At 43.9% G+C, this 13,097-nt stretch overlaps 1 protein-coding gene across 1 annotated transcript in view; it reads right to left on the bottom strand.

The window, feature by feature from the left end:
- The window catches only part of mgat5 (alpha-1,6-mannosylglycoprotein 6-beta-N-acetylglucosaminyltransferase), a 52,912-nt gene that overhangs the window by 9,237 nt on the left and 30,578 nt on the right, over positions 1–13,097 (bottom strand). The window contains exon 10 of the mRNA XM_054624015.1: positions 8,539–8,672. Within this exon, the coding sequence (XP_054479990.1) occupies positions 8,539–8,672 (134 nt within the window). The remainder of the gene's footprint in view (positions 1–8,538; positions 8,673–13,097) is intronic.

Genomic DNA, 13,097 nt, shown 5'->3' with positions numbered 1-13,097 from the left:
AAGCAGACCGTGCAGCAAAAAGTCAAATTTCATAATGATGTCTTGTAAAAGTGCGTAGGACTTGAAACATCTGGCCAACAGTTTGTTGGACTGGCCTGTAATGTGCTCACTTCAAACCATCTTTTCAGTTTCATGGCAACTGCCGTCAAGTTGGTCATCGAAAGCCTCGCAAGAGCTTCCATTAAAAAGGCCTTTGATGGTCCCCACGCTGAGATTGTCACAGCAGGTCTTTGATTTGGTCAAAAACAAGGACATGACTGCCGCACCAGCACGCCAAATTTGCACATAAAATATTCCTGTGTCTCCCGCCGAAATGCAGTGCAAAGCCTGTCTCTTTCACTTTGTCCCGCGTCTGATTCAGACCGAGCCTTACGGTGCAGTGAAAGGCTGTTAAAGCACAGCCCTTCAGGGAGGCAGAGTAGATGAAAGCCGGCCGTTTTCTCCATAACGACAGGACGCCTCAAAGGCACCTTCCCCATGTTCACACACACACTGGAATATTATCGATTACCAATAGTTTCAACGCTTACGGGGCAACAGGGCCATTATTTTTAAAAGCTACCTGTTTCAAACTCCTACACACAAGCCTTTGAAACCGTTCTGCCTCATGGACATGCCCCTGCCCTCACACTGTGTGTGTGTGTGTGTGTGTGTGTGTGTGTGTGTGTGTGTGTGTGTGTGTGTGTGTGTGTGTGTGTGTGTGTGTGTGTGTGTGTGTGTGTGTGTGTGTGTGTGTGTGTGTGTGTGTGTGTGTGTGTGTGTGTGTGTGTGTGTGTGTGTACCTCAGGGCTTCCTTTTGGGGCTTAAATTTCAGGTAGCTGCTCGTCCGGGTCCCTGGAGGCCCGGCTATCAGATGCCTCCAGTCAGCCTGCTGTAACTAAAGCAGCCTGGTGTGTTTGTGTTTTTCTGTGTGTGTGTTGTGTGTGTGTGTGTGTGTTTGTGTGTGTTTTTGTGTGTTTTGTGTGTGTGTGTGTGTGTGTGTGTGTGTGCAAGAGAGAGAGATGAAGTCCTAATTAGAAGGTGAAATCACTACCCTGTAATCTTTTCACTCTGGGGAGCTGAGCTAGGATTTATGTGCATGTGTGTGTGAGGGGATTTAAAAATGAAGGTTGCAGGTAGGCAACTGAGGACCACACACCACACACACACACACACACACACACACACACACACACACACACACAAAAATCTATAGAAGGTGCATGAGATGAGAAAAGGCTATTGAAAAAAAGAAGAAGAGCTGAGACGTCAAAGAAAAGGGTCAATAAGTACTATCATTACTGATGTTTTTTTCATGTTTACCCAATAATTACAATGTGTGTGATGTGTTTATTATGACTGCGTGAGTGACTGTGTGTGTGTTTATGTGCAGTAGAGGAACATAGTTTGCCATGACCCTTGGAGGCCGTCGCTGCAGGACTCCAAGCCTCACGGTCAGAGGGCATCACTTGCTCGGTGCTCTCTGGAGCATGGCTGGATTCTGTCTCACACATAAAGGACAACATGTTGTCATTTTTAGATCCATTGTGGATTTTCTTTGCTTTTCCTTCATGTAACGATATGATGTCTTCGGTTCATTATCCCGTCTTGGCTGTCAGCACACTGTGAAAAGAAGTTATGCACACTAACCAGTGTGAAGACAGACTTTTAACTGTGTCACAGGACAGTTCCCCCCCCTCCGTGTCCTCGGGCAGCCCATGTGGATTCTTTTGAGTCGTGTGGGGATGTATAAGTCTCCAACCACATGCAACAAGCAAACTGAACGCAGGAAGCGGATCGATTGTGGCAGTCATGTACGGGAGCACGTGCTTGGGGAGTTAGAAAATAACTGCTTCAGCTGGAGAGGTTGATTGAAGCAGGAAGAGTTTTATGACCTTGTAAATCAGAGGGAATTTGTAAACCCTGGCTCGGAGAGGAAGCAGAAGAGGTGGCGGTTGTTGCAGCTTTCTGTTGGCAGAGAGGAGGGCAGAGAGGAGGGTGTCCGGGGAGGAAAGCTTACAGGCCGAGAGACGCAGAGCGAGGAAATGCATACCTCCTTATGACTGCTAGCATTACAGCACGCACCAGTTTATTAACAAGAGAGGAGTCACAAATCTTCGGTAGCATGCAACTTTTCCTCACATTTGGCCTTTTACTGGTTATTATCTTAATTAGTATATTTTAAGTATCGGAATTATTGTAGTAATTGTTCACATATTGAACAGGTGATGCCTGCATGTTTCTACAAGGCAAATGATCTAGTTTGAATTACAGCTGGGAATTGTATGGAGCTGTCCCTGACTTTAACAAGCTTGACTAGCGAGTCTACAGCCCCCTTTCACTATGAACGTCTCTCTGTATGTTTGTCTAGAGGCAGCGCTGCAGAGCTGAGAGCCAATTTTGATGTTTCAGCGCTTTTTCTTGGCATGTAGTGATGTCAAGACACAAGGGAGGACGCAGATTAATCGCGCTTTACTGCACATTTCAACTGAAACAATCCACTTCTCCCTCCACCTGAGACGCTCCATCGACCCAATCCTGTCCTCATGTTCATTCCTCATGTTCCTCATCAGTGTAATAGTTTCAGAGTCCACTGCAGTAACCTCAAAAGACGAAAAGAGCCTTTTGCCTCATCAGAATGCAGACAGGTTCACTTGGTTCGAGTTACTCAAACTGCCTTTCCACATCAAACATCAAATGCACCTCTGATCTGAAATCATTTCCACAGAGTCTGGGAACCCAAAACTGGAAGCTCGTCAGTCAGGACAAAATTTCACTCCACCCATTCTTCAGAGAAGAGAACATACACACACACACACACGCACACGCACTTCAAGTGAGGTGATTTGCACAAGGGCACTTTAGCAATATCGACTGCCATCAGGCCCAGGCTGTGACTTGTCTCTCTTTGAGTCCTGTTAAGTTATTGCTGATGAAACCTCAACATTTCCTCATTTTGTTGCTTTAATATCAAATAATTCATAGCCAATTAAATGTTTTATCGCTGGATTAGCATGGCTTTAATGGCGACTCTTCAATAAAAACAAGTCTTCTAATACTGCAGGGAGGAAGAGTTTGCGGTAAAAAATAACGGAAGACTTTTATTTAAAATAAAGGGATTTATAGGAAATGAAATGTATTCATACACCGTTTTATAGCTGCCACTCCTTCGACGACAGAATATATCCAATCACTAAACTCACATTGACAAGGCAAGTGTAAGCACAGCCTCTGACGGATGCGTGTGTAAATAAACACCTGAACTGATGCACTGTAAAAACCCATTAGACGCTTTGACAGATACCGAAAAACCACCAGGGGTATCCAGAACACTTGGAGTGCAGTCAGGAGACGTTATTTACTTCAATGCCCTCCCACGCCCCATTACACACAACGCTGTGTTACCTATTGGAGTTTGGTGGCTGGCCAGAGCATGCAGACAGTAGAGGAGGCGCTCTGATTGATGAAAGGTGCGTCTCTAATGCGCGTACGTGGGCAGCGTAAACGTCCAAGTGCAACAGGCCCAGTTCAAGACTAAAATAAATAAAAGAAAACGCATGCAGCTGCATTATTATTCCCGCCTGTCCTGCAGCGATGGGAACACCTGTAACGTCACATGCTTCACTGGGTGTAATTAAAAGCTTTGCACCTTGTGTACAGAATGTAATGACACCGGGGGATTTCCATACATTCAAAATACTACTTAGTGAAGCATGTTGTAAACAAAACAGGTGCCGTCGGGAGTGGTTTATATAATGTAATGCCTTATTATCACAACATTTGCTGTGCTCGGTAAATGTGGTACGAGCAGAGGCTGCTTTCTCTATCAAAACACGACATCATTTCTATTTATTGTTGCCCTACCGTATCTGCTCTAATTTATCTCACTTTTATTTTCTGATGTGCCCCTCACATTTGTTGGATCCTCCCTCATAAATCTGGATTAGTCATTTACTGCTTCTGTGAATGATCACTAAAGGAAGTGCTGTTGACGTTCAATGCACTCGTCCTGCTTTAGCCCAATGAAATGGAAGTGGATGGAACACAACACACTTAGGTTTGTTCTGACTGAAGGCAAGGTCAGTGTGTGTCCCCAATGACTGATCAGGATTAATCATTCCTACAGACTTCCGTGTCTTTTTTTTTTGATAACAAGGTTTGATATTGTTCAGGTTTTTTTGCGGCTTTCGAATTTTACTATTCAGTTGACATCACTTGTTTGTCAAACAGTTTGACTGCTTTCACCTCTTCTTTTAATAAGTTTACCTGCCTTTGCTTACACTTCAACCGTCATACGAAACCTTTCTGTGGCCGAGATCTTCACCTTTGAACTACAATAAAGCCTTCTTCCTAGTCCTACAGCGTTCACACCCACTGCAACAGCTTCAGTGCTTACACACAGCTCAATGTATCGCCTACAAACTCCTTTCGGAGCTTGAATCAACTGAATCTGTGCTTTCTTTCAACAGTTATTATTAAAATGACGCTTCAACTTCATTCAGCCCTTCCTTTTTCAACTCAACTGTGCCTTCAATTAGTATTTAAAATGTTTAAAGTTCAAATATTCAGCAGTGAGCAAGAGTAAAATGTCTTCAGAAAATCTATGTAATATAAATATTTATCCTCTGTACTACATATTAATGGAAAACGTAACGTTTAACACTACAGATCTGAGTTTCAAAATAAAGCAGCAGCAAACAGCGCCCTCTGGAAACATCTTGAGCCTAATTCAATAAAACATCTGTGACAGGAGCAGTCGATTCAATAACCGCAAAAACATTTCCCCGCTCCGATTCCAGCTCTCTCCTCAAACGTCAAATTCAGGTTTCTAGCTTGGCACTCACGCCGGTTCTAATGGCACAAGGGATTGCTTCATCGGATCAGACAAGCACGGCGAAACTAAAGACGGTTTAATGTTCAACTCAACTCGGTTATCAATCATGAAAGGGGGCTGCACCGCATTGTCTGTTTATGAGCCTGCAAGGGTAGTTGTGTGGGATGGTTGTCCCTCCTGCTCTGCATGCGCCAGCTCCGTGTGTGTGTTTGTGTGTGTGTGTGTGTGTGTGTGTGTGTGTGTGTGTGTGTGTGTGTGTGTGTGTGTGTGTGTGTGTGTGTGTGTGTGTGTGTGTGTGTGTGTGTGTGTGTGTGTGTGTGTGTGTGTGTGTGTGTGTGTGTGTCCCTGTCAGCTATGTGTGATTTGTCATTCTTCATCATGTCCTCTGAACTGCTGCCAGAGACCTGCGGCTCTCTAACTCCTACTCATTCTCACCTTTTCTCCGTGCTCCCTTCTGCCTCATCAAATACCATCTCACACAGTGAAAAATAGGGACACTGACCGATTTAATGGAGATGTCTTGCACTGATTAGGCGCAGTCTTTAATTAAATCAGTTTGAGAGATGTAGATTAAGATGTAGAGACAGGGTGTCAAAAATATATTTAAAACCAAATTTTGTAAGGTATCTTTGTACAGTGTGTGTTCGGATGGAAAGAGAGACAAAGAGGTGGAGAGAAACGACAGGCTCCCCCTCGCTCTGCTTTCCCACTCCTTCAACTCCAACTGGGTTGCTATGGAAACGGCTCCCTCAGAGGTGGTCTGGCCATTTTACGATCCCTGTTTTAGCAAGTGTACACAAATCTTGCATAATGATGGGTACAACTTAACCCTGGAGCAGTCGGAGTCTCCCCTGTGTTCCTCAAAAATCACGCAGTTAATCAGCTCGCAGTAATTTATAATCGCAACATCATTTCAGCTGAATTCACCTGATGATGAGGCATGAATTTTTCATGACAGACTAGCACGGCTTATGTCCAAATGAGTGTTGGACACCAGACACATTCTCTCCTGAGAAGGTTTGGATCGGCAGCCACGTTGTCCTACACATCTGCTACGGATATGTTCTCCGCATGTGGGATTATTTTGAATACACACAAGGTTGAGTCCACACGGTTTTCAAGATAATTTCAAGATAAAGATATATTGGAAATTTGAATTTTGTTGTGTTGGAGATTTTAGTTTAAGAAAAGGAAATCCAATGAATGGAAGGCATATGGATCAGAAACCCTCTGTAGATGGGTGGAATCCTCTTCTTGATGAGTTTTTGGGGTTCAATTCCTCACTCTTTTGTACCAGAATGTCTTTAACTATATATCTGAGAGTATACAAAGCCCCTAAATAGAAGAACCCCCAAAAAAGAAGAAATTATTACCTTTACCATCATTTCTCATTTGCAATTGCAAGTTTTTTGCTCAGGGAAAAGAAAACTCCAAAGCAGCTGGTATGCATCACAATACCCCCCCCCCCCCCCCCCCCCCTTTTTGACCTCTAGTTTTTGCTGGTGTTGATAAAAGCCAGTCCTGGAAAAAAAGGTGTCTGAATGTGTGTGTGGGCGGGTGATTACTCAGTCCGCTTCACACATGGGTTCACTCCGTACACCGGTGGGATGAGTGCGACCTGAGCACCTCTGCATACTGATCAGGTGGAGAGAGGGGGCCTTTCAACAGGGACACCATTACTTGTCTAACCCACATTAACCCCTCCAAATGAAGGGCGCAGAAAGAGACGGCGCTCTGCTGGAGAATACCTCTGAAACAACGCTGGTGTGTCCTGGTTTGGTCCACACATTTCAATGTCCAGAGTTTCTCCAACAATGTTTTTGTTTTACAGCTTAATAAAGAAATGAAAAAATGTGATAAGGCTAAGATGGAAATTCCGCTTGCGGGTTACAAAGTCTGTAAAATCTTATCTAGCCTAAATGTTCTCTTCATTTGTTTTATGATGCTTTGAAAGTAGACAATAAAAAAAGGCCCACATGTGAAGTTATAAACATTGTTGTTAGGATATTGTACAAAAAGATTAAATAAAAAACAAGAACTGGGTTTAAGGGGCAGTTATCAAGATGCAGGCCTTTGTATGTGTTGCTTTTCTGGAGCATTTCCTGTTAAGTTTTTTTAATCAGGAAAACTGAATTATTTTACATATTTTAGCCAATGATTTAAGATGATTGGCTAAACATTACATTGAAGCACAGTGGAGGAAGTGGGTGGCAGGTACAGTGACGGTTGTAAAAACATAGTGGCAAGTAATAAGCGATAAAAACACAGACTTTTAGCAACGGGATCAGGGCTGAAAGGAGATTTAGTTAAATTGCCTCATATCAAAATGCTGACTGCACCTTGCTCAAGCGTTAGTCGGTGAGTCTTCACATCATTAATTCCATAAATTGAATAAAATTCCATTGTGAGTTTTACCTTCATGCGAGAAATAGATTTCTTAAAGTGGTTTCCCACTTTCTATTTCAAACAGGGGATGTATCGTTTTTTAAACGAAACCTCTCGAGTGTAGAGGAAGAGATGGAGAGCGGTGTAAAAGGACGAGGGAGGGGAAAACGGAGGAAGCTCGTTATCAGTCGGCTCCAAAATGGCCCTTTAATTAAAAGCAGGAGGTAATGAACACACTTGGGAGTCTGATTGGCAACTAATGCCCCTTGCTGTGAGCTAATGCCCCCCCTCGTCTGCCCTTTTAAAGCTAGAATGTGTGTTCTCTGACTCGGTATTAAAAGCCATAAAGCACAGAAGCTACCTGTGGATTAAAAAACAAATACATCATGGGATTTAGACCCTTACAATGTAGCTTTGAAATTCAAATTCAAGTGTTGGTAATTAGGTTTGAAATTTGGACTGCGAGTTGTTGCTGGTAATGTTTCATGATTCTACTTGTATTTTTAAACGCTTCCTTGTGCTGTTTAAACAGCCACTTGTTGGATTATCCTCACACTGTTCACTCACTAAAGCCTTGAAACACAAATAGTGTTAAAGAGCCTTTGATTCGCTCATAGGCAAAGCCAATGAGTAAGTGAAGTTGGGTGATGCCAGGTGGAATGAATCATGACTGGCTGACGCGACAGTATTTGCAGATCACTTACAGCTTATTATTTGACGTCCTGACGTAAGAAGGCATTTGTGCCACACGCACGTTACATAAAGACAATATTCCCTCTCGGTCTCTATTATGGTTCCACGAGTTCCTCTGTCAGACGTCTGGATAGAGAGCGACCCCGCTCTGAAACGTACATGGTGTCGGGCAAGAAGCTCATCAAGGCAACGGGCCGCTAATCCCAAGCAGCCGTGGCGTTCCAAACAATGTGCAAATCTCTCAAAGTCTCGGAGTCCTTTTTTTTTTTTTTTTGTCTGGGATACAGTAATCCCCCGGTCTCTGTGCCGCAGTGTGAGCATGCATTTGAATATATTAGAAAAGCTTCACAGTGAGGGCGATGAGTTGAATTTGAGCTCCTAAACCGGTTTCCCTGTGAAGGTTTTTACCCGAGGTTGTTCAAAGAGTTTCACTGCAGAGCGTGAAGGTGGTGCGCTGGTGTTCTGGACGCACCTCGTCTGTTCCTTTCATCTGCAGCTATATATCCATGTGTATTTGGGAAGGTGCGTGTACACTTGTTTAACCCGGCCCACTACATGTTTCAGGGCGTAAAAATGTACGCAGCTTGTTTGTAATATCGTAAATGTCTCGTTTGTGTGTGTGCTAGTGCATAAAAGGGTGATAATACCTTCCAGAAGTTGTCCACCTTGCCGTAGACTAGCGACTGGTTCTGCCTCTTGATGTCGTCAATGTGCCGGATGTCGCTGGCGTTGAGGTGCTGCTCCACCACGAAGCCCAGGAAGCTGTTGTCCGGGGTGTGAGCTGCAGCCAAAAACAAATTCAAAATAGATAAATAAATACAAACACACAAAATGAATATCAGTGATCATGATTCTGAGAGAGTTGTTCCCCTCCGTTCCTTATTGCCTGGCGATGACTTGTTACTATGGGAACAACCGAGAGGAGCAGGTCAAGTACGGAGCCCGAAAGCTGGCAGCTCTCTACCTCACCGCCATCTGCCTCGCAAAAGAAATGTGAAGGAGAGCATCCGCAGAACAGATTCAGTCAAAAAAAAAAAAAAAAATGATATGCTTAATAATCCAATTTGGGAATAGTGCAGGCAGAATGAAATGCCGACCTCGTCACCCAGAGGGAGTGAATGAAGCAGGCAGGGGAAGTGTTTTTGGTGCACACTTGTGGTTTGTGTCGGCGCCTCGGGGGAGCTGGTGCGGTCAGAGCTCGTTTTTTATTTTTACCACACCATTACTAGAGAGCAAATTAAGGTTAGTCAGTCAGAGGGAGATGGGATTCGCTTCAGTATAGTGAATAAAAGAGGGATTTTACTGCGAACATTTCAGCAAAGAATCTCAACAAACGCAGCTGCAAACTCAGGTACCTGCCGACATTTAAGCTCTGCAAAACTCCTCTGGGCCGATCCCGCCTTATGTAATGAAAGTTAAATCTGCTGTTTGTTGAGCTGCGACAGATGACGGCAGAAACAATGACGTATTGTCATACAGTATATTAACAAACAGGGTGCTGGCTGGAATGTGACTTTGTGCTCCCAGCTCGACAAAAGGCAATGTTTGCTCGCTCCATCTCTCCAGGGCAGTCCACATATTGGCTCCGGATAAAAATCTTTGGGCAAACATTGAGCAAAAAACAACAACAGGGAGCAGGAAATGTGTTATGCCGAGGAAATGAGCCTGGCACTAAACGAAGCAATTATTGATCAATAACAGAAATGTGCAGACTAATTTCTTCTTCTTAAATGATTTAAAAAGAGGATGATCAGGAATCTTTTATTCTATCGTATTTCTCGTAATAACATTAAATAACTAGTTTCCTCATACTTTACATATCAAACTGACACACCTTTCCTCTCAGCGTCCTGACAGGTTCAGTTCAGACGTATGATGATGAGCAGTGTGTTCTCTGGGCGGAGAGCCAGAGAGTCACACTACCTCTTCTTCACACGGCGTGTGAGGACACGTCTCTGCTTTGAACATTTCAGACGATTCCCAATCCATTCTGCATTACTGTGCTCAGAGGAACCTTGAACCTGCTGTTTGTTTGCTCTGTTTGTGTGTGTGTGTGTGTGTGTGTGTGTGTGTGTGTGTGTGTGTGTGTGTGTGTGTGTGTGTGTGTGTGTGTGTGTGTGTGTGTGTGTGTGTGTGTGTGTGTGTGTGTGTGTGTGTGTGTGTGTGTGTGTGTGTGTGTAGGAGGGCAAAGGTATGTGGAGGCATATGTTTTGAAGATCTCACTAGATCTGTGTGAGGAGTCTGTGTGGCATAGTGGAGGCTAACGGCCAAGATAACAAAACCTGGCTGATAAGTGGGATGTGTTTCGATGTCAGAGAGGCTGAGGTGGTCCTGGGCCACTTGGAGGAGGAAACACTCGCGAACCAAACTAACTGTGTAAACAGGACAGGCGGTTAATTAATCTTTGGTAACAGATGCCTCCTCTCCCACCACAGCAGCCACTCAAAATGTCACTCAGCTTGCCGCGGCTTCATTTGCTGTTAGCTGACAAACAGCCCGAGAGGACGGCGTTTGATGGAGAGGCAGCTGCTTTGTGAGTGGTTGCTAGCCCGGGTTCACTCTGTTAAGATTGGGAGTCAATGAATGACATATGCATGGGAATGTTGGCAACAGTAGTGGCGTTTTGTAACCAGCCATCCACTCGAGTGAGCGAGCTTTAAACATTTGAATTAGAACTATCAACATGTCTGGTTGTTGCGTGTTCCATATTCCAACAGCGATCTCAAGTTCTGAAGAATTACGACAGAACTGCGACTGTTTTGGAGCAATAGGTGTTTCCGTTCAATGAGTGACCGTGTTAACTGGTGACTTTCAGCCAAATTACTCCGTGGCGGCTCGTAGTAACTTCCATAAATGGTTGGTGTGGGTAATAAACACAGACGAGTATGTATTTCAAATTGAAACCTGGAAACTAAATATTGGGCCACTTGCTAATGTTTCCATCCTGTCGCTTATATCACACAGATCTAAAAAGTCTGTGTTTAGGTTGCATGCACCACCTTTGGTGGTTGACGCCCTTGCATGGCTTGCAGCTTGCAGAGTGCAAGCTGTTGCACTCTGCCTTACTCCGGTTGTCAAACTGCATTCTCACACTTCCCTACGTCCTCATTGTTGACATCCTGTAAAGGCTCTATTGAGTGGAGGAACAGGGAGAAGGAATGTCGGTAACACTCTTAAGAGCAGGATATGTTCTCCGACAGGGTGAGAGGGAACTTATTTTGTGCCAATTAAAAAGGGAGCAGGAAAGTCTCACTGAATCAGTGGCAGAGGCAGACGCTACACTACATCATCACAACGGTACCTGCACAGGAAAACACACCAGAGGAAAAAGTCATCCAGAGTCACAGACTGAAGGTTATGTGATTAACGATAGCGCAACACTTGAGAATGCAGACACTAAAAAAAGAAAAGATTTCTAACTGTGAATGTGCAACATCAGCACCAAAGAATCTCCAGCACAAACTCAACATCAGAGACTTATCTGACAATCAGAAACTACGCAAGAAACGCTTTCACACAAAACCGCTTCATAGTGATTCATAGTGATTCAAAATGAAGTGTTTTTAATCTCAACGTTAAATCACTATTCAGCGTGTACAGCAATACAAGCCTGGCATAGAAGGAATAAATTCAACAGATGTGTGGCAATCATTAGCGAGTTGATGGTGGTCTATCTGTGCTGGAGAATACGGGTCCAATATGTTCACCTCGCTTTGCAGTTTGATCACTATGAGCATAAAAATAGTGCCATGGAAACAGAGATAGAAATATGTAAAGTGTGTGACCGTCTCTATGTGAGGCTTTTCATAATGCTAATTGGCTACTATGTAACAAATAAACGGTGTTAGCGTAGGTTGCCGTGCTGCCCACGCTAAGTGAATACATTAAAAGGAAAACACGTTGGGTGATGTAAAAGTATATTTGGACGGAGAGTAAGGAGAGTTAGAGACACAGTGAGAGACAACACGACATCAGCCTATTGATCCCAGGCAGATTGAAAATAAAGATAACCTTTAGTGAGCGGGGTGAGCCAGCGACATAATCAATCAAAGCTTTACAGCCGCTATCGGTCCGGCACGTCTCAGGGTCAATTACGTAGTTGGCAATGCCTCAAAGATAAATACTATCCGCTGCCGTGTCCCACCTCTGACCTGTATTAATCATCATTTCTGTGAGGGATTAGGCATTGAGCTGCAGGAATACACACAGGAAGGGGCTTTAAAGAAAGCTGCTGGACAAAGCTGGTTTATCAGACACGTATACCAAATATCTCTATGACGACAGTGCAGAACGATTAAAGGACAGATTGTTATTCATGGGAATTTTTTTAATAATTGGAAAAAGTCTGGATATATCCGTCTCTAGTCAGGTCCCAGACCAAAGTCCTGTGTAAAAAACGCTTCTTTTTTTTTAAGATGATAAATTGCTGATTATAAATGACTTGTGCTTTGAAACGGAGCGAAAATTCAACTAAGACACGCATTCTAACACAAACTGTACACCACAAATCACTCCCCGCTATGTCCACTCTGAAATAGATTAATGAGGTCAATTTGGCCTCGGCTTGTCTTATTGGCCAGAGGCGCGCACTCCTGACGGAGGATTTATAGAGCACTGCCTAATCAGAACAAATGGACCAATCCCAATCTAGGATGGATTACCTCCTTGCACCTGATTTGTCCGTTGTTACATCTACATTCGGTAGGTGAGTTCTAATGCAAATCAAAGACCAGAGGATCTAAATAGGACATTTAATCTAAAGTTTGTGAACGAGTGTCCGAAAACGCTTACGCGAGGCGTTCAATAGGCGTGCTATTGTAAATCCGAGATGACAGAAGCACCTGCTCAGATTCACAAACTGATCGCTCAAATATTATTTCTGCACTCTCTGATAACAATCACAAAGCTATATCTACATCGTCATCCTCAGAGGTGTTATTGTAGCACTCTTTTGAGTTGCACAGCACACATGCTGCTCTTTAGTCTGAAGGGAAGGTGTTGAGCAGCACAAAGCAGACAGGAAAAAAACAAACTAGTCTCTCGTGCCTGGAAGTGTTGCCACTCTGCGGTTTTAACACTCCACCGAACCACGTGCACTTGTTTCGCCGGCGATATCATCTAACCCCTGATTCTTGACTGGATTTTGTGCAAAGGCCCCAGTGTGCTGTGAGAAAGACATACCCTATTCAGAGGACAAAAGGGCCCA

The sequence above is a fragment of the Anoplopoma fimbria genome, chromosome 22 (assembly GCF_027596085.1).
Source record: "Anoplopoma fimbria isolate UVic2021 breed Golden Eagle Sablefish chromosome 22, Afim_UVic_2022, whole genome shotgun sequence".
In the NCBI taxonomy this organism is placed as follows: domain Eukaryota; kingdom Metazoa; phylum Chordata; class Actinopteri; order Perciformes; family Anoplopomatidae; genus Anoplopoma; species Anoplopoma fimbria.
The sequence above is the reverse complement of the archived record's forward strand: the minus strand, read 5'-3'. Positions and strand labels throughout refer to the sequence as shown.